This window comes from Ciconia boyciana, chromosome 2 (assembly GCF_034638445.1).
Source record: "Ciconia boyciana chromosome 2, ASM3463844v1, whole genome shotgun sequence".
In the NCBI taxonomy this organism is placed as follows: Eukaryota; Metazoa; Chordata; class Aves; order Ciconiiformes; family Ciconiidae; genus Ciconia; species Ciconia boyciana.
Window position 1 is genome coordinate 95,083,616 of NC_132935.1, and position 22,070 is coordinate 95,105,685.

General features: G+C 42.0%; 1 protein-coding gene across 3 annotated transcripts in view; it reads left to right on the plus strand.

Annotated features, from left to right (window-relative positions):
• FARS2 (phenylalanyl-tRNA synthetase 2, mitochondrial) overlaps positions 1–20,766 on the plus strand; it is a 251,353-nt gene extending 230,587 nt beyond the window's left edge. For 2 of the 3 annotated variants that reach the window (XM_072853239.1, XM_072853238.1), the window contains exon 9: positions 20,442–20,766. In XM_072853239.1, the coding sequence (XP_072709340.1) occupies positions 20,442–20,580 (139 nt within the window). In that variant the 3' untranslated portion in view covers positions 20,581–20,766. The remainder of the gene's footprint in view (positions 1–20,441) is intronic. The other variant, XM_072853240.1, reaches the window with a different exon arrangement.
• Positions 20,767–22,070: the final 1,304 nt, after the last annotated feature.

The window sequence follows — 22,070 nt, forward strand, 5'->3', positions numbered from 1 at the left end:
TAAAGCTGGGGAAGAAGAAGGAAGGGGAGGACATTTGGAGTGATGGTGTTTGTCTTCCCAAGGAACAGTTACGCGTGATGGAGCCCTGCTTTCCTGGAGATGGCTGAACACCTGCCTGCCCATGGGAAGGAGTGAATGAATTCCTTGCTTTGCTTTGCTTGCGTGCGCGGCTTTTGCTTTCCCTATTAAACTGTCTTTATCTCAACCCACGAGTTTTCTCACTTTTACTCTTCCGATTCTCTCCCCCATCCCACCAGGGGGGAGTGAGCGAGCGGCTGTGTGGTGCTCAGTTGCCGTCTGGGGCTAAAGCACAACAAGAGCTTAAGACTTTCAAGCATTGGTCCTAGGTGGTACCCACTGAAGGTATCGCATCTTGCATTGGCAATTGCTTATGAGAGCCCAAAGCAGGTAGAACCTGAGCTGGCAGGTTCTCTGGGTTTGGTCCTGGAACTGTGATCTTGGGCTGTGGCAAAAACTTGTATTTTGATTAACCATTCCTGGTCTTCACTCCTGCACTGGTGCCATCCCCTGTGTTACGGCATCCAAATCAGTGAACTAAATTAGGGGAATGATCTAGCTGAAAACCTGTCCTCCGAAAAAAAGCAGAGGGAGAAGGTTGTGCTTCAGCTGCGTGAGTATCATTTGTCTGCAGAACTGGCTGTGTGGGCACAAAGCAGGGCTGGTGCTGCCACAGGAGTGAGCAGGGCAAGGGCTGTGTCAGCTGCTGTTGCTGTTGAAGACCTTGCTGCCTGCTCTTTCCAGAGGAAGAGGCTATGGTATTTGCTGTGGCAAGAGAATAATCTGTGGCATTGGAGGATGTCTAGCAGAGAAGTCACAAGGATGCCCTTTACCTTCTCTTGGAGACTGTACTTTTCGTGCAAAAATAGTTGGTTACTGCCTTTCAATTTTGCAGGTAACCTTTGCAGCCATTGCCACATCAAAGATTGCAGTTTAGACTAATCATATTTGTGTTTGGACCTACTGCTCTCCTCGCTGTGATGGATGAGGGGGGACAGACTTTTTTTACCTGTTAAGCTTGAGGGTGACAGATCAACTGCTAGTCATCGCTCTCAAGTCTAATAAACCGCCCATTTAGTCTGCTCAGATGTTTCATAATAGACTGCTGTATTCCGTATTGAACTATCTAATGAAGAGGAAATTTAAACAGATATTACTTCAATAAATATATTGTAAAACATTTATGCACAAAGTTTTACCCTCCTTATTTTCCATGGTTCATAGTAGGAGTTTTGTCTTAGCATGTGTTGCCAATCCACCCTGCCAGATTACCTCTGAGAAGCCACGTTGTCTCACGTAAGAGTTGAGCAGTCCTGCAGCAGGTATTCACAGAGATGGTCCCGCACACGAAATCCAGTTATGCCAAATGCTTATATTTCATTCTTGAAGGATTTCAGAGCCCTTTATTTGGACAGGAACTTCTACTGAAATGAATTGAGCCTGCATTTCTCTTCACATGCAAAGAGGTTAAATGATTCATTGAATGACATTCAGCAAGTCCTTGTCACTCACTGTCCTTCTCAGCCCTGCTTCCCCTTCTGATACCCTGCCACGGTCAGAGATATCTGATGTTTGTCAGAGATGAACATGTTTAGGCAGGCCAGGCTGCTATAAATAAGGTATGAACTTGTAATTGGAATTGATCCCATTTTTGTAGCTGAATGAATTGCCACCTCTCTGCTCATCTGCATAGGCTGGAAGTTTTCACATTCTTAAATATTTTTAACTGGAGCAGTTTAAGCTAATGTATTTTATTGTATTGCTGGTACGGATAGAAACATGGACATGGTTGCTTTCAGCAGTTCAGCTGATGAATGATAACTCAGTAATTCTCTGTAGCTCAAGCCTCACGGTATGTGAGTACACGTAAATTTCATTTTGGCATCGTCTGTAATTCTTGAGATATTCTTCTCGGTTTCTAGCAAAAGACCAGCTAGTTCTTTCTGTCGGTGCTTTGCTTCCTTGAGCCTGCTTTCAGTGCTGCTTTCTACCTCTTAAAACAAAGCGTGCCTAGTTTCTGCTCATTGGAGAAAGCAGAGAGAAGGCAGGCGTGCTTGCCCTGAATAGAAAAGGCAAAGCTAGTGAACATCATGGTTACTGTGTGTGCATAGGTATGTTTATAACACTAGAGAGGGTAAATTTTCAGCAAGGCACAGGTTTGGTTCATTTCCTGATTAAAACAAATCCCTACGATTTCATGCTGGTCCATTCATTCTTTTAGGGGTAACCTTTGCAAGCCACACAACACTTCAGCTGGGATGTCTGTAGCCCAGTGATGTGGGGGCAGGGGGTTATGCCATAAGCCAAATTTAACTGCTGTGATCATTTGCCATCGGAATTTCAGTATGGATGGATCAAGCTCATCTAGAGCAAGTTGATCTTTTGTGGTATTCTGTTTGAGATATATAATGGAGGAAAAAATGTGCCTTTTACCAAGGGTCCTTAAACGGGTTGGAAAGTTAAAAAAGGCACATCAAAGGTGCTGTTGATATGAAGCTGAAAGAGAGGTGCCAAGTACAAACACAGCAGAGAGGTGGAATTGTGAATCCTCTCCAAGTCTGTCCTATGCTTCTATGGTTTGCGTGGTGTTTCCAGGGGGTTACAAGTGAGGGTGACCATGAAGTTGGTACCTCTGTGCTAAAAGTAGTTTTCAGGTAGTTTTTGTAGCTCCTTTCCTTCGAATTTCCCAAGTAACTTCAGTTGGCTCCAGGTACAGGATTCACAGCTCAATACCAGCAAATTCCAAGCCAAAAAGAAAATAGAAGGGAAAAAAAGAGTGAAAAGCCAGAAAAAGAAGACTGAGAGTGGTTGCCATTTAAAAACAAACAAACAAACCAACCAACCAACCCAACCACAAAACCCATAAGGGCAGTAGAGTGACCATGTGTAATTGTCATGAACGTTGCACTGCTCAAGACAACGCTGCAGTTGGGAGTAACGCTCTGATTCTTCTTGTGGTGAGCGTGCAAGGACATCTTCAGAAGAGACGCTCATTTTATATGCAATGCTGTCAATGTCAGCTTTGAGGAAAATCACCGGAGAAGCTTATTTGTTAGTAAATGTTCCTCCCTCATCCAGTTTGACTGCCTTTGTCCCCTTCCCAGATGCTAGAGTAGCTGCAGAGACCACCTCTCCCCCTTCACAGCAGAGGGAGTGAAGCAGCTCCCCCTTGCTCCTTTTCCTGCCAGTCTGTGCTGCACCGCAGGCTGATGCTACACAGGGCGGTAGGTGCTGCACAGGCACCGTGCGGGGAGCCTTCGTCTCCAGGAGCCCCGGAGTTGCATCCCTGAGGATCAGCGGAGAGCGATTCAGCATCGCTGCCTGGGAAGTGCCAACTGCTGAGATACTGAATATTCAAGCTAGACTCAGTGGCTTAATACAAGGGTGAGAAATCATAAAAAGGAGTGCTCTTTGCTGTCTCTGCCTCTCTCTCTTACAATATTTTTAAAATGTCTGAGTTGTGCCAAAAGATACAAGTTGTCTTTGAAACAATTTTTAAGTGTAAATGTGACATTTCCTCCACTAATCACACTTTCTTCAGGTGAAAGATAATAAAGTTGTCTGACTAGCTCAGCCCTGGGTCTTTGCTTGAGTAGTTACTCCAGAATGAATTATATCCATAGTGGTGGTTTCGTAAGTTCTTCTCTTTTTTGTGTTAAGCGCTCAGCTCATTTAGCATCTCAGTTTGAATGTGAAAATATTCTAAGAGGTGAAAGATCAGTGATTTATATGTAGTACTCAGCATCCTTCTGCCCAGTCCTCATTTTACTTTGAGATGATGCCGTAACAGATACATCTGTGCAGAGAACGTACTGTATTTCTTTCCCAAAAGATTAAAAATCCATGCTAATTTCATGCCTGCTAATTCTCAATCACAGGACATCTTTAATTAAAAGATAAATGACAAAATAATGTTAGTGTGGATGGTATATAATTGCAGCTAATTATTTTTTATTATTAATTTTTTATTCTTGAAAATCCATGTACATGTATGCTCATTTCCATCTTCTTCTCTAACCAAAATCAAACTGCTCAATGTCTCTAGCCATATGGATTTTGTGTGCCATTCAGAGCAACCCAGTCTTATATGGTAATGACTCAACAACTTACTGAATCCAGTTAGCAGCTTTATAGATCGTTACTCAAAGTATCTCATAGTTAAGTTTCATAACAGTCCCACTTAGATTATCTCACATCCTCCATGTAACTATTCATTAAAGGCAACCATGCCTTCTATCAGCAAAGGAGTGATTCACCGTTAGTATTTCTTTCTCTTGATCACCACACCCTACTTCTATCCATCCTTGCTTCTTAAGATCCAAAAGCCAAACAGTCAGCTTGGGCTGATGTCCCACAATACAGGGGAATAGTTAAAGGCAATGATCTTGAACAGATTAATCTTTAATGGCCGTAACCTCTTAAGCATTGCTGCTATATTTGATGAAATACTGAGTGAGCTTACAAGCACAGGTCTCTCTTCCCAGGATCTGTATTACATTTGCCAGAAGGGATAACTTCACTTGCACAAAATGAAATTTGTGCTAGAGCAGGGGGCCCTACGAAGGACCCTACACGCATAAGGTCTGCTCAGACCACTGACCTCAGGCTTAACTGGTGGCAAAAGAGTTTGCACTGTTGCAAAGTTCAGCTGTCATAGCTGGTTTTGCTTACCTCTTCTCATGCTGTCCTGAACACATTCATTCATTTCCTAACCAAACTGATGTATAATCATTTTTAAGAAGAGAATCCGACTGGCTGCTTCTGCTGGTCAGTTTTAAAAACACTGCTACCCAGGGACCTGTCCCTCTTGTTTTGTAAACGTCAGCTGAATCCTCAGTTGGCAGAAAGAGATGTCATCCCATTGCCTTCAGTGGGAATAGGTCAGGAGATTGGACTCAGCAGCATTTGGGGACAGCCAGATGGGTTTTCTTCCTCTACCTTATATCTGAGTCTCATTTTGAACATAATGTATAACACGTTTTTATATGAACTTAGGGGAAAAAAAGGAGGATGTGCTTTAGTGCTTATGTGGATTCAGTGGATTACCAGCTTGTGATTTTAGCCCCTGTTTCCACGTGCATTTCTCCTGGCAGCGCAAGTCTTGGTTTGTGCTGTTCTAACCCTCGCACTGTGCTGGCACAGTGACTGATGTGGCCATTCAGTGAACCAGATTGTGAATCTAAGTCTTTCTTTCTTTTTCTACCTGGTCATTTTTGAACCATATCAGCTCGCTAGTGTGGTTCAGCACACATGCAGCCACTCAGGCAAATGTGCTGGTTTAGTACAGTAGGGCAAATCTGAGAAGCAGGGAGAGGCACCTGGAGACAGGATTGGAGAAGGATTTGTGCAAACAGCACTGCTGCTCTGTTTTATTGACTCACCTGTGTGCTACTGAAATGCTCACCCAGTATTTGGGGAAAAGAAAATAGATACAGGCTCAACCTTCAAAAAAAAAAAGAAAAGAAAAAAAAAAAAGACTCAAAGATTGATCCAACACAGTATGGATCTAAGCATGGGCTTTGTAGGTGAATGCTGAGCCTGATCCAGATTCTTTCATTGCTTTGCTGTGGAGTTTCTGTGACGTATTGTGGGATATACAGAATCAGAACTGAGATCTGTTGAGATACAAGGGACTAAGCTTGTCCCTGCCAGTGCAGATATGCTAGCAATATAAGAAAGCTCTCATCCAGCTTAGAAGTGCTTATAAATGTTTTGACTGTCCTATAACTGTCCAAGCATGCAACCCATGCTTTGGACTGATGCTTCAGCTTCTGTGGTGGGTTTATCCTCGTGAAGGGTGAGATCGTTTTAACCTTTCCTCATACGGATGCTAAAGTAAAATCACAATAGCATCAAGTGTCATGAGACTGATTAAATCCTGTGGATGAAAAGTGTGTGGGTTTCAGGAGTGAGATCTGCCAATGTCTCTCTCCCTTTATCTACTTCACGCTGCTCAGCGATCTGATCTTACTGGGTTGTCCAAATTGTGTCTCTGTGTCTTCACCTTTTGGTAGAGACTACAGTGCAAAATGTCACGGGGATATTGTGGTCTCCCTCTTCTTCCTCTTTAAGGGCTACAGTGTTTCCTCTGTCATCTCTTCCATTTTAAGGAGCTATATTCCCTCACAGAGTCCACACACCCAGCACCTGTGTTTGTTCAGCCATCTCTGCAGAGAGGTGGTGTCACTGGCTGGGGAGAAGAGTTTGTGCATGTGAGTGCAGTGCAGAGACATGGTGGATGCAGATGATTCGGAAGGGAGCATGAGTAGCATTGCAACCCTCTCAGCAGTGGGTGCCTAATAATTTTCATATTCTTTGGCACTGTGTATGTTTCAAAACACAATGTTAGAACACCAGCCATCCTGGCTAGGTGTGACAAGAATTAGGCAGAGAACAGAGTCTGTGATCTTAATGGTGTGACCTGCCGGTGACACTTGGCGAGGTGACTGTTCAGGTGGAGCTACCTGTAATCTCAGAAGGAGCATCTCCTTCCTTGTTTGTTACTGTAGTTCAAATGAAGAAGATCTGCTAGCAGGGATGATGGTATTCAAGGTCTTGCCACCAAATTGCTGCATCTTATGTATAATAAATACCAGTCTCCTCTTCTATAACTCTGAAGTCAGTAATGTAAGAATAACCTGAGTTCATTTCAGTTAGCTATCTGGATTGATAGTTGCTGTCTGGGTGCAGCTGTATGCAACCTAAACGGAATTACCTACACGTAAGGCAGGTATGTGGGACTGTGGTGCAGGAGCCTGTGGCATGTTTGAGTCTTTCTGCTATGACTTAGACAATCGTGTCAAGAATTTGATCTTTTTTTGAGGAGAAAGGAGAGTATACGTCTTAAGCCTGTTTAAGAGAGTCTCCAGTTCAGGGAACAACAGACTGCAGTACTCTCAAAGTAGTACGTGCCCCCATTAAGCCATTCCTCGTTACTGCACAGGCATAAGTCATAAATAGTTTATTTGTTCCTTGGCAACTTCATATTTCATGTAAGAATGAAAGAACACATATGCAAGGGAACTTTTATGAGATCAACATTTAATCCTAAAAAAGATTTAATAAACATCAAGATTTTCCCAAAACTGATGATCTTACCAGTCCAAGCAAACTTGCAAAGGTTAATAAAAAACTAGCTTTTGCAGAAATGGCTATAAATGTATATATACACTTACATACACATATTCTCATACAAGTACATGGGGTTATTTTTCCTTGTAGCTGAGTCGTGGCCTCTCATTCTCCGCTGCAAAAGGCAGTGTACGCAGATAAAATGAAAGGCAGCTCCTTCCTCGCAGCTATTGTATACATAAGGAAGAGGTACAATAAGTGAATACAGAACAGCAAGTGAGTGAGAATGGGGAGGCCAGGATAACATGTACGAATACAAGGGAAACATGGCTGGTTATTCAGAGGCTCTATAAGATGAGATTATATTGAGTTATATGAGTTATATTGAGGCTCTATAAGATGAGATTTCTATTACGTTTCTATGTATTTCTATTATGAGATTAGCTGATCTGCAGCATATCCTTGGACATGTAATTTCCTCTGTGGTTTTCAGTCTCTCTACCTGCAACAGGGCATAAAGTTAATCAGCTTCTATGTCAAAAGGCCATAGTCCCCAGAGCTGTTGTCCTCCTCAGGGCCAACTAGCCTTCGTTCAAGGATTGGTGTCTCAGATGTCTCCTAGTCCCTGGACTTCCCCAGATTGCCTTGGGGTGCAGATTTCCAACAGGCTTGTTTGCAGTATTGTTTTGTTAGAAGAAAGACTTAATCCTTATTTTAAGATTGCCTGGGGTTGAATGTGGACTTGGAAAGCTGAAAGCAAAGGGTTAACCTCTTGATATAAACTCAGAAAAGCATAAAAGAGAAAGATGCAGTTCAGCCTATCAAGGATATGCAGCATCTTCTGTGGCTGTTCCTTAGAGCTTTCCTAAGGCATCTCTCAGCCCTGAAGCAAAGGGGACAAGCAGCTGAGTGACATTCTCCCTTTGGGATGCTGTCTTACAGAGTGGACTTTTCTGGGTTTTTTCTTTGTTTTTTTATTGGCTTTAGGCAGTGAAAGATAACTCAGCAGCACTTTGCTTTCCTATCTGCTGTATTTCAACATTGGCCTGTAAGGCTAATGAAAGGGTTGCTGGCCTAAGGAGTGTCATTTTCAGGGGATTCCTCTCCCTCTCAGTCTGTTGGTCTGTACTGTTTCCCTTCAAAAGTTTTTCCCTGTCTGCTTTATTTCCTGGGAATCTAGGGTTGGTACCACAGAGCTCTTCTGCCAGGTATAGCAGCAATGGTTTGTATTTCCTACCTCCTTGGCTTCCTGAACTGGGCTTTTTTCCCCATCTCCTTTTAATGCAATGGGATAAACAAATACACAGTGTGTATTCAGTTGGAGCTACAAGGAGCTATCTTTGCTACTCAAGTAACTTTCTGCATTTTAAAGACCATTACATTATTTTATGCTAAAGAGTTGAAGAGTACTGCCACCTAGTTCATCCTCCTACTCCAAAACAGGATCAGCTCTACTTATAGCATTCCTGACAGACACTTGTATAACCAGTCCTTAAAGATTTCCAGCAATGGGGACCCCACTGCCTTTCCAAGCAAATTTTCAAGCTGAACATTTCTGCAATATGAGCTCATTACTTTCGTCTCCTGCCGCTTGTGAATGTTGATGAACAGATTATTACCTAACTCTGTGCAGCAGCATTTTATATATTTGAAGGGTGTTTTCATGCTCTCTCTTCTTTAGGCCAAGCAACCTGTGTTCTCTCAGTCTTTCCTTATAATTTGTATTATCTAGACATCTGCCTGTTCTCATTGCTTCCCAGTGATCTGCCTCCAGTTGCCTCACATCTTTCTTGAGGTGTGGAGAGGGTACTTCAGCTGAGCCAGTAGCAGTGCTGAGTAGGGCAGAAGGATGTCACTCCGGCTGCATTCCAGCAGCTTGTCCCGGAGTGGTGCTTGCTTAGCTTAAAGCAGCACAACATCACAGGTTCACCTTCAGCTCGTGGTTCTGTGTGGTCCTGAGATGTTTTGTGCAGCACTGCTCTATGCCCAGTTGTTCCTCATCCTCTGTGCATGCAGCTAGTTGTTCTTGGCTAAATACAGAAGCTTACACTTGTCCTGGTTGAATTGTATCCTTCAGCTTTTCCAGTTTGTCAAGATTATTCTAATCTTGTCCTCAGTTATACTTACTCTTTTACCCAGCTTAATGTAATTTGCCAGTTAACAAACACTTCCGGCTGCATCACCTATTCCATTAATGAAAATATTCCATCATCCAGGAGCCAGGATGAAGAACCCTACAAGAACGATCCTTCAGATTTGGCTATGAACTGTGGATAACTGCTTCCAGAAATGACAAATTATTGGCAGCTGCTCCAGCCATTTGAAATGTCGCCTTTTAGTAGTAATTGTATTGATCACCAGTTTTCTCATTTACCTTCACGCAACTCCCTCCAAGGTGAAACGTTTAGTAAGGCAGATTTTGTACTACCTAATTTCATGAACTGGATTTAGTATTTTTATTCTTTTTATTCACTTTTTGTTATAACTTTTTAAATTTTTTCCTAAGATTTTTCAACTTTGTCTGAAACTGCTTGGAACTGCCAATGGATCCATGTTTTGTGGCATATTGATCTTTGACCATTTTTTCTTATCTGGTTTAGCCGACTGTGAAGATACATGCCATATGCACATACACACCCCTACACATGCACCTGCCCCCCATGGTGTTTGCTACTTCCTGCAATTTATTGTTTCATTTATTGATTATTGGTTTATTAGCCTGTTACCCCTGTATAGAGAGAAATTAGGTTGTTTTGACTAGATTTGTTCGATACATCCATGTTTTCTATTTTCTGTCTTTTTTATTTCCATTGCGTGCTTCCAAGTGGTTTGGTAATCTGCACCAGAGTCTTTCTGGGAATTTAAAGTAAGAGCAAATGGTCTATAGCTCCTATGGCTTCCTAGCTTTTTTTTCCATTTTCAAAAATAAGCACCCTGTTTGACCTTTTCCAAACATTTGGTACCTTACGTGTCCTCCATGAACTCTCAAAGACAACTTATAACAGCTCTGAGATTTCTTCCGCTCATTCATAAAGTATCTTAGGGCAAAGTTCATCTCTTGGACAATTTGAGAACATTTGATTTACTCTAGTGCTCCCTGTGTATTCCGCATTCTGGACTGAAATCTTATCCGTTCTTTCCTGGTATTAATTCCTGCTCGTGAGAGGATCAGTTAGCCTTTTTAGTAAAGTCTTAGCAAAAATAGTATTTTGATCTTCCTAGTGTAATGTCTCAATGGCTTTCTTTCCTTTCTTGAGTGGCAGACCAATAATTTCATTGTACTTACAGAATGGTGCATCGCATTTTGTGCCTTGACCTTTAGTCAATAAAACACATGGTGTTTTATTGCGTGATGCTTGTATCATCTTACTGTAGGAGGTGTTCACTATGCATACATCCTATCACATTCACGTTTTTTGTTTCATTTGTCTTTTCATAAAGAGTAGCCATAATATTAAGGGGGCACCATGCCAAACATGGCAGTTAGAGTTTTCCGAAGTAATGCTCATTATGATGGCTGTAAAAGTTCTGGCCAGTGCACCTGATTGGTATATGTTGTCATCATTTGGCCAGTTTCAATGGTGCTGTGACATTTTTCCCATCATTATATTCAAAATAAGCAGTCAAGCCTCACCTACAAGACACGGGCTCTTTGTCTGTCATCGTGGTCCAAATGTATTACCTGTGCAAATGGGACCCAGCAAGAGAACTGTTTAACAGCCAGACAGTTTTCCTGTGTTTTAACAGTAGTTTAATCTGCTGGCCAGTAGTTATCCTTACTTTGAGGACTTTTTCTGAGTTGTCTTCCCAAGGCAGCAACTGTCAGAAAAGCAGTGAGGACGGGTTTCTTGTGATTGTCTGTGTGGAACCACACTACCCTCGGGGAGGGAAAGTGGGGAATTTCTGTATCTCCAAAACAAATGCAGTTAGCCAGATTAAGGCTCATAAAACCTGACAATTCTGAGAGGAAAAATAACATAGGAACTGGAAGGAGATAGTAAACCACTTAATTGTGCAAGTGGCTGCAGAATTTTCACCAGGTTTAACGGATACTGTAAGCAGCCCTGTTGAGAAACCCCTATATTTGCGCACACAGAGGTACAAATGTTTTTAAGTTGCCTTCTAGTGCTGAAGGCTGCCCAGGGGGGCAGGCACTTTTAATGTGTTGCTTTTACACAAAAAATGGCAAGTGATTTCTTTTAACCACTGCTTTCAATTTTTAAGTCCCTCCTGTCTTCTGGTCTCAGGTTAACTCACCTCTTCCTGCTCTCTTCTTCTTCTCCCCGTCCTGTTTTCTCCTGATTTGGGATTAGTTTGTCACTTAGCAAACAGCACATTTGTTTACCTGATGTTGGTTCTGCACTTTTCCCTGCCCTGTCCATTGCATATGGGATGAGTTGCTTTTTCCTGCTGTAGCCTGTTTTGTTCAGGGCTGCTGTACAATTTGCAGAAAAGAAGGGTGACTGGAAGTGTGTGTGTGGGAAGAGTAACGTGAAAGAAGGGTAACTCAAAGGGTCAGTGCCTGCATTTATCCAAGTCCCCCCTCTCTCATCGATTTGCTGTGTGACCTTGGAAAAACCTTTTAGGTTCTTGATCTGAGTCCAGAGCCATGTTCCTCTTTACCTCAACTCTCCGCAAGTGTAAAGGGAACTTAAACACCTAGCTCCTGGGCGTGGTGAGGACAAAACCACAAATCTCAGTGATGAAATCTATACAAGTACCTGAAACAGCGTTCAGTCCTTCCCATGCACTTGTCTGCCATCTAACTTTGTAGACCCTGATTTCTGCTAGTACTCAGTGGAGATACATCTGAACCAGCTGTCACTCGCATCAATCTTCATTTCTCAGGAGAATGGATTGTTTTAAATTCTCATATATATTCCCTTTTTACTCGATTATGAAATATGTTTTAATTTGACAGCAATGTTATTTTTAGTAATACTTTTTGTAGACTTTAGTATTAACATCTAGTTGGGGGAAAAAACTGCTAAATATTTATACTTCTCTTCTTTGATCTTTCACTCAGAAGAACTGAAAAGGTATCACACTTAACATTTTTACTATAAATATTTTAGATAGCATTTGAAAGAGTCCAAATTCACCTCTCGTGTTGGATTTGTTCGGATTATTGAGATAGGTTGTCACTCTTACGTGCTTCCAGATGGCATTTCAGTTGCCAATGGTTGGAAACTTTTGAGCGATCCTGTCGTGGCTAATGACCAGTGATGGAATCATTAATATTGCTGTTTGACAGAAATAGGACCAGAGCCTCTTCCATCCTCTTACTTGTATGCTGTGGCTCAGAGGGAGATGAATATAATGTCTTCGCACAAGAAGCACAACAACTCTGCAAACACAGTGTGTCTTCCAGTTACTCTTTGCAAACAGGTTGTGTCCCTGACCCGCTCTAGTACTAGCCAGTTGCCCTGGAAGGGCACGAGGGGTTGTGAATGAGGTATCTAAGTCATGAAGTTCTGCCAGACCCACAGAGCCTGTTGCTGCTGGAGCAGCCTCATTCTACCATTAAATTACTAGGGATTTAGGAGGTCAAGAGAAATGTGGAAAAAGTGAGAAAGCCAGCAATGACAGAAAATATGTTGATTTGTTGTGGTTTTACTCACTGAAAATGTAAAGTTTTCTGTAAGAATTTTCTGGCTAGCAGCCAAAACACTTCAGCTGCCAGCGCTGCCAGGGCTTCCAGGTATCGGATGCTTCTGTTCTCCTCAGTGTGCTCTGATTCCTCATCAGCTATGTCAGCCAAGTTTCTTTTCCAGAGAGAGGAGGTGATCCATCATAGGAATTTTTTGCCTTGGCCTATCATGGGAAATGTAGTCCTGCCATGGATTCTGAACAGGGAAAGTGAAAGTCAAGTAGCTTAGATGGCAGTTCCCATGAGACACAATATCCAAATCAAGTTATTTTGTTCTTTTGTTTGCTGGGTTGGAGAATGTTTAAGCCTCTAGTGGTCAATTTTTAAACAGCAAATAACAAAAAGTATTACCCCTTGCATTTTGTTTTGGTGAAAACACAATTAGACTTTGAAAAGCATTTGACACGGAACCTTTTCAGTCAAATGTAGGGAAAGTGAAGCAAAATAAAACCCTGTGCTGTACACAGAACAGGTATTCTGTACTGCCTGATGCCGAGACTATCGCTTTTTCTCTCTTACTTTCAGCATCCAATTATTTTTCTGTGTTTAGTACATAAAATGAAGGGTCTCAAGTATTTTACCAAACAACCTTCTCTTGTTTGCCACTGCAATGGGTAGAAGTTATTTCACTGGATTTTGTATGTGTGTGTTTGTATTGGGAAGTTCACTTTTTCCAGTCTTTATACCACATGGGCAGTCCTTGTATCTGTCATAGTGATAACCCTGAAGAAAAAGTAGGTTTTCATACCCTATTCTGAGCCTCACAGGCTTGCACATGTTCTGTGTGCATGCCCACTGCATGGCTTTCTTTTATTCCTGAAAGGCTCAGCCCTGGTAAGTTGAGAGACTCATTCCATTAAAAGTGCATAATTTTGCATCTGTCTGGTATGATGAGTGCTCCGGGGTTACTATGCTGACAGCAAGGCAAGTCTTGAAGATATTCAGCCTCTAGCCTACTCTTGAATCTTCCTGGATTTAGAGCAGGATTTTGATCTGACTCACTAGATGGAGTGGTGAGCCCCTAAAAATTGAGGTGGCCCAGTATGAACTGAGAGCACAAAGTTTGTCTTACAAGAGGGACAACTCTCAGTCACATCCGAGTTTAAATCTATGTGGAATGGATTCCTCAGTATTGGCATAGGTCAGATATGATGGGAGTTCTGTCGCCTGTGCTTGATAGATGATTTTCCCAGAGAGAGGGCGATTGGAGGACAAGCAGTTGTCACTGATGCTGGAATCCATCCCCTTGAGAACTGGTTTCATACCTGGTTTACAACCATTGATCATTGCTTTCTTCAAGGAATCAGTGAGTCATTGTATTAAAAACGAAAACAAAAAACCACAATCCCAAATCCCAAGGGTTTGCAGTTTTTTTCTGGCCTTCCGTGGCAGCAAAAGTCTGTGTCACAGTTAGCTTATGATCCTGTGGGGACTTTGGATTTTCTTTTGCTATAATGGAGAATGATATTTTTCTCCTTATTCTTCACCCTAGTGCTATTTCATTGTTGCCTGCATGTAATGGATTCCATTACTTTTGATGCTGTGAGGCTTAAGAGCTTTTTAATGGGAAGTGCTTGGATCTGAGATGGGTTGACTGTATCGTTGGCTGGTTACTGAGACAACTGTAACAGTGCACAAGGGAAATACTCTCTCAGTTTCTTCTGTAACTCGGTCTGTTTACAAGAGTTCCCTCTGCTTGGGAGCTGGCAGAAAAGAGCCCTGCGCCGCTCACGTTAGTTCTTCTTTCGCTGGCATGTATCAACAAACCAAGGTGGTCTGGTGAAAAGAGAAAAGGGGCCAAAGTGCTGGACCAAAGCACAAGTAATTGCTTGGATTGTTTCACTAAACATTTAGTGAGTACATCTAACAGCCAGGAGACTTTCTCTTTCAGGTGATGCTTATGAATTATTTTTTTCAGTATACGTCTGTTTGTATCTCTTCCTGCATGTAAGAAGTTAGGTGATAGATTTAGGTAGAAAAGGAAAATCATGATCAAAACTTTCTAACCAGTCCAATGTTTTCGGATACTTGACAAGGGCTTAGATCCTGTTTATGGCTATTTAACAGTGTCTCAGTGACTGAGAAGCTGAAAAGTTTCCGAGTGCTTTCTTTTTTCATCTACCTTTCATTATCTTAACTAGCAGGTGTTATTTATGTCCTTTGCCACTGCATCCCATACCGTGCTCTTTATCTCTCTCAATAAGCTGGCTATTAACAGATTTTTTTCTACATTAAGAGAAAAGCTTAAAATGGAATTAATATTAAAGAAAGAAAGAATGAAAAGGCCAAGCAGGTTCAGGGTTTGGTATTCAGATACAGATTTCACCAAGTCCAATTAGAAAAGGAAAATAGTCCATTGCTGGCTCAATTTTGTGAAATAGAAGAACAATATTTTGGTCCAATCGTCTGTCAGTGAGCATGCATCTCTTTTAAAGCAAGCACCAAAAAAATCCACAGTGGTCAAATAATGTTGACAGTCTCAACATGGTTATGTTGACCTGAACTATCTTTGAAGCTGAACCGTCCTTCTGCCAGGTGTCAGCTGGAAAAGATGTGCAACAGAAATGACTATTCCCTGCTTTCTGTGGGTTTAAAACAATTCTTTCTTCTGGAGGTGATCTAGTGCCTTTCACTAGCATCAAAATCACCTTAAACAAAAACATGCCACTTTTTAAAAATATGCTGTTGTATACAATAAGCTCTTCCAGAGCAATGGAGTATTAGCATTTGAAAGGACTGATGAGAATGCATCTTTGGGAGAGGCCTTTGTTCAGAGAATTACTGCTATATTCTATGTGCATATCACCATGGTAATTGAATTATTTGCCATTGACAGTAAGGTATATAGCACAAGCCTTTTGCCATTTTCCATGATGTGGTTCCTAGCAAAGAGTGCTATTTCTCAATTTAAAATTTATAGTATGACATTTAGCAGTTGTGCCTACTATCATAGTGGTGGATGTGGTTTGAAAGCATGAAACAAAAAGGAAAAGGTAATTACATCTTCTTCTTCTTCTTCTTCTTCTTCTTCTTCTTCTTTCTTCTTTCTTCTTTCTTCTTCTTGCAGTTTAATATTCCTCCCCATTTCTACTTACAACATGAACCATTCTGGAACTGTTGGAGCCACAAAGCGAAACTAAAGCTGTGCTCTCCGTGTGGCTTTGGCAACTATGATGCTAGTAACATGAGACAGTATTTTCTTTTCTTCCCATCATCATCCCATTCAGGACATTGTTGCAAAGAAAACAAGCCTTTCTCTTCTCTGAGGTCATTCCATGCATGCTCAAAGCATGACGTGATCTCTGTGAAGCATGTAGTGGTCATTGAGTACTGTGTGAAGGTTTATGTAAGGTAATTACATGATGAATCTTTTGGGGGGACATAGGATGCAAACTGCTATGGCAGGAATTGGGAGACCCTCAAAGAACCTCATTAACACAACTTACTTAAGAGAGAGAAAATAATCTCAAATACTTGCATTACCATGTGGGTAGATCTTTCATTTGAAATAATATTCTGTAGGAAAAGGTGCAACATACATATGGTGGTGAGTGGTACTGCTTAGTGCACTCTTCAGAGTACAAAAGAGATGGTACTCTGTTTTTGCTCCTTGATGCTGTGGGAGATTGTCATCTCTGCTTTTCTGTTCCTCAAAGTAAATCCAGCTTTCTAGAAAAATGTCTTGTTCTGTGTTGTCCTCACCACGTAAGAGCAGGGGTAACCTCCCTACAGAAGTCTCTGTGCTTCCGTGCTTTATTTAAGACAGATGGAAAGTAGAACACAGTTAAAAAGTGGGGTTTTTCCCCTACTCACTGCTGCCCCTTTTATTTTCATCTTCAAGTACAGGATGGAGAAATTTTCATTCTTGTTATGGTATTGCAAGTGGATGAGACAAATGCCGATACCAGGCATTTATTCTTTAGGCAACATTTCGGTTACCAAATGACCCTGTGTCTTAGTGTTTTCTAACCACTGAGGCAGGTTCCCCAGCATGTTTAGGTGTTTTGCTACCAAACAGGTGCCAACAGGTAGCTTCTGGGATCAGCTTTCTAGCCAAGTTGTATTTAAAACCTCCTTTGGTGGACTTCCATGAAGGGAAAGCTAACACACAGGTATTAATTTTTATTGCCTAACGTACCCTTTCATTCTAGCCCTGGTCCCAGTGTCAGGTTGCTTTCACGTTTGTTTTATTAGACTAGTGGCAGACTAAGGCCCCTTAATTTCTTGCTGTACTCAGATATCAGGCTGAAATATCAAAACATGTACACTGACCTTCAGGTTGGCCCCATGCAGTGAATTTGACCTGGCAGTGAGCAGCTCCCTAGCACGCGGAGGCGGCTGCGTGCCAATTCCTGAAAATCACGAGGCAAAGCTGTTTCCTCCAAAAAACGTATGAAAGAACATTAGGCATTGTTTCACTCCAGTGTTTGTTCACGGACCATATTCTTGTCTCCTCCTACGGTGTCAGAATAAATCCCTGTCTTCCTTTTCCCTTTGAGCAGTGCTTCACTGTATTCACTGTGTTTCATTACCTGAAAGCCGCAGGCTGGTGCAGAGGAGACTTGTGACACTAAGATCAGCTGAAGCCTAATGGGAGAGGAGTCCGCATGACTGCGAACCGCATGGACTTGTCTGGCGGTGCAGTTTAGGTAAATAAAGCCCAATGCGCTCACTGTTAAGCTTCTAATTTTTTTTTTTTTCACCTGGTGAGGCTGCTGTTCTAGGTTTTGACCTCAAATTTTCTGTTGCTCAGGATAGAGAGCTACTGCTTCTGTATCATCAGGCTGCAGCATGACATGCATCAGAGAGTTCATTATGCATTAGCAGAGCCGTCTTTAAGGTAGGCAAACACTCTGTGACTCTGCAGAACAAAAGGAAAGCAAGAAAAGGAATCAGCAAACGTATTATTTGCTGACAATAATTGTTTCCAGTTGCAGCTGATGGCAGTGATTAATCACATTTTCTTAGTATTTTATTTGGGGGTGGGGGGCTAAGAGCCAAGAAGTACTCTTCCCCATCTCCCTTGAAAAGTTAGCTAATACTACTCTGAAAACAATGCTTAAGGTTTTGAAACTTGCAGTGTGTCTTTTATTGAAATAGCATTGAACCATTTTACTCCTTCTTTCTAATTAGTAACAAAGATTCAAATAAACCTAGCTAAAAGGTGGGATAAAAATGTAACATACCAACCATGTGAATTATGTGTAGCCAGCCATGTGTATTAGTAGGTACATCATTTTTTGACTATAATTAAAATTAGATTAATTACATTTAATGCAATCCCTGGTTTATTTCTTCTGCACCAATGCTTAACTTCAGCTTGCAGCTAACAGAACTCTAGTCCAGTGCTGCTCTGCAAGACCTCTACCCTTTCCTAATTTAAATGCTTCCTAAGATGCTGGTTTTCCACAACACTCACAAGAAACTATGGCATCCTATTCTGACCTATTTAATTTGCCTCGTGAATGAACTGCTCACTAGGATGGAGGAAGGAGGAGACATAAACACATGGGTCAAGAAAAATCATTACCTTCAGTTAACCATGACCAGTGAAGAAACAGTTCTGTGGCTACCCCTACCACAGCTTAAATACGTTAAGCAAACTTGTGTTTACATCACATTAAACTGTGGTAATGAGTTTTCCATCATGAGATGTATTCCCAGTATATACAAGACTTCAGGATCAAGCCTGTGACTGTACATCTTCTAAATAGATTTTCAGCCAAAGCAATTTGCAAATGGTTTTGATCAGGTGGGTTGCTGTAGCACCATTAAAAGCTGAAATACTCCCAGCTGTAATGGTATTTGCCAGCCTGGTTTTGAAAATTGTTTCTGTTGAGTCCCAGTTCATTATCCCTCTCTCTTATTCAAATTTCTCTCTTACAGCGTAGCATCTGGCCAAACCCTTGTTATTCCATTTACTTGCTTCTCCCAGGTCTGTCCTCTCGACTGCTTTGCAGAGGTGGAGCAGAGCAGGGCACCACCTTCTCCGCAGTTACACCTTCCCCTCTTTTCTCGAAGATCACTTTTCTACAGCATTTAACCTGCAGCCGGGGAAAGCTCTTGGCTGGTTTTTAGCAGTTAGCTGCAGTCAGCTTAACACTTTATGAAATGCAGTTTGCCCTTTCCTATGCTAGTCAGGTTTAACTTGCTTTATCTTCAGAGCACACAAAAAAGGAGGAATGCTTTAATTTGAAATAACCTTTTTGTTGTAAACTGCCAGTGGGAGCAGGGCAAGCTTCCCATCCGTGTTGGGTGGGACACAGTTGGTATCAAATAACTATTCTGAGATAAAAAACACCTGTGCCTTTTTCTAGTAGGGTTTGAGGTTGAAATGAGTATCTTGAGAGTTATCTTTGTGTATGAGCACATATAACCTTACTTTTAATCAAATAGTCATAATAAGCGTGGTTTCTAACATAAAACAATTTTCAGGAGAGAGATGACCTGAAGCTTGCTGAATGCCTCTGTGTGCCATTAAATGCAGAGTTCTGCCAGTCTGGGAGATCCTTCTGTCTAGTACTTGATCTCTGGTTTCCCATTATTCTTCCCCTCAGATTTTCTTTCTTTCACTGAAGTGAGTGTTTACCTTTGAAAGAAGAAGCTGTGTAGGCTCCATTTGAAACTAAAAATAAAAGGGATGGCATAACTGCCATTTAAATTCAGTAATACAAGCACTGCCATTGTAGAGATGCCCTTGCAAGAGCTATGTACTCCTCCAGCTTGTTTTTGATGGAGAGCAAGAAGATTTTTGCTCTCTTATTCAACTTAGTGGTTTGCTCCTGGTTTTGCATTAACTTGTCTTTGCCTAACTCAGCAACTCTTAAATATTTTTTTTCCACATCATTCGCTCTTCTCTATTCCTTTTCCCTGTTCTCTTTTGCCTTTTCCTTTCCACACCAAGGGGTAAGAAATTTTGCCATGTGTGCCTGCTGTCATGTCTCACCCCGTTTCTTCCCGAGTTTGCTGGGCTGCTCCTGCACCTCGGCTGCAGCGCGGCCGGTGCCCGGGCGCCGCTGTTTGGTGCTCCACTTTGGGAGTGACAGCCACCCTCATCCTGCGTCTCTGTCCTTCTCCCACAAATGGAGACTTCAGATGCATTTTGCCCTTGTTTCTAATTTCCAGCGAAGGCAAAGTAGTCACCTGAATTGAAAAATAAATGTTTTACTCTGTTTTGCAGCTGTGTGTTAAGTCTCCTACCCCAGGCTGGAGCCTGGATGGCGAGGCTTGTGAGACACCCCGCATTAGCTAGCAACATTGCTCTCCAGCGCGCAGAGGTTGCGCAGTATTTTCCTTATGCCCATCACCGCCAGCCCCACTGGTCTGAGGGGGGTATGTGTGTGCAGTGCTCCCTCGAGGTGGCCCCATTAGCACCAAAATGAGAGAGCTGTAGTGTCAGCAGCGGTTCAGTGGTGTTAGCATAGATCTCTTCCTGGGCTTGTTTGCTCTGGTAAGAAGCTACCACACCGCAATACAAGTTGAGGTATAAGGTGGACTTCAGCAAAGTCCTCTGCCAAAATTAAAATTCAGCTGAGTCCCACCTCTCCGGACTGTGTATTTTAGCATTAAGGTGATTTTCAAGCAACAGGAACAAAATTAGACCGCAAATAAAAAATTATCCAGAGGGTAAGTGTTTGGCCCCATGTTTTTGCATTTGTAGGCACATGTATTTATGAGTCCTCTTTTGGTTTACATTTTGTAGGACAAAGAAGGTCAGCCATTGCTACCGTATCGTGTACCGCCACCCAGAGAGGACCTTAACGCAAGACGAGGTGCATCGCATCCATCAAGCTATTGAAGAATCAGCAGTTCGAGAACTTGGGGTTGAGGGCAGGTTCTAGCATCGCTGGTCCAAAGCCCTAATGACAGTTGCTTTTTCCTTTTTTTTTTTTTCCTCTTTTTTTTTTTCTTTTTGGGGTTGGGGGGTACAAGTAAGGAGAGGGGGTTTGTGACTGAACCTAGCACATGGAAAACAATTGATAAATGGGCAATGGTAAAACTACCAGATAATAAACATTACTACTGAGAAATCATTGACAAAGCGCTGGCGCTTTATTTTAAGAAATGGGGGAACAGCAGTAATGTAAGATTTCCCTCCTGTTACAATAAGAAATACGCTGCCTGGTGGTTTTCTGTGTTGTTAATTGGTCCCTGGGTTCCATTAAACTGTAAATACTTGGCATTATTTCTGTGTTGACAGGATCTTCTGTCTGTGTAACGAGTGAAGCAAATCAGAGACACAGATTAGCTCAGGGAAGAAAAACCTATCCCTCCCTCTTTTTAAAATAAGAAATGCCAGATTTTGCTTCAGGAAATCTTCCAAGAAGTACATCTTGCGAAGTTTGGCTCTCTTACCTTCAGAGCCCATGGATATTGCTTTCATCTGCTACAGAGAAGGAGCCAGTGTGGCTCTGGGGCCAGGCTTGGCTGTCTTCAAATGCTGGGTCATTGGTGAGTCTTTCCTGTTGGATCCCCTCGCCCCCACAGAGCTGAGCAGAGCCGCTTAGTGAGGTGCTCCGAGCTGTGCCACCTTCCCCAGGTGAGGAGCTCCCCTGTCTCAGTTCTCCTCACATAGGCACCAGTGCAAGATAAGTGTGTTCCCCTGTCACCATCAAAGGATTGATACCACATGGTGCAGGATGACAGAAAAGAGAAACTCTTCCCTACAATGCCCTGAAAAGCAGCTTCCTTGATCTCTCACAGTATCTTACTTTCTAGCAGCAGTGTCTGCTCAGAAATTTGACCTTTAAGGCAGGAAACCAAACTAAAATGGGATGTCCTACTATTTCAGGCACCAGTCGCTTTACAGGATGCTTGGCTTTTTCATTGCAGGTTATAAGTAAATGCTTGCAGTGGTATGGTGCTAGGACCTGTAGAAGTGTTCAAATGGTCTGATAAATACTTGATGAGCCATTACAGATGCTGATATGGAATATGGGACCTGGTTTTGCTTGTAATGGTATTTCATACAGTCTTGCAGGTCACATCTGGTTGCTGTGCAGGCAACATTCCCTCCTTCAGGGAAGAAGGCAGTAAAAGTGCTGCAATAAACAGCATCTAACACTGATTTATACCTTATCAAGAAACATCTGTGCAGCAGGCTTGTACTCAACCATAAGAAGCCAGTTACTATTGCAGATGTGACAGAAGCAGAGAGCTCATTTTAATTTCATTACTCAACATATTTAGCTGTGTAAACAAATCCTAATCTAAATTGCTGTTGTGTTATCCAAATAACTTGATTATGAAAACAATATGCTAGACTTTCTACAAGGCAAAAAGAATGGGTGCCATTTAGGCAACAGAAAAATCTACTTGGTTATTTTTAAAC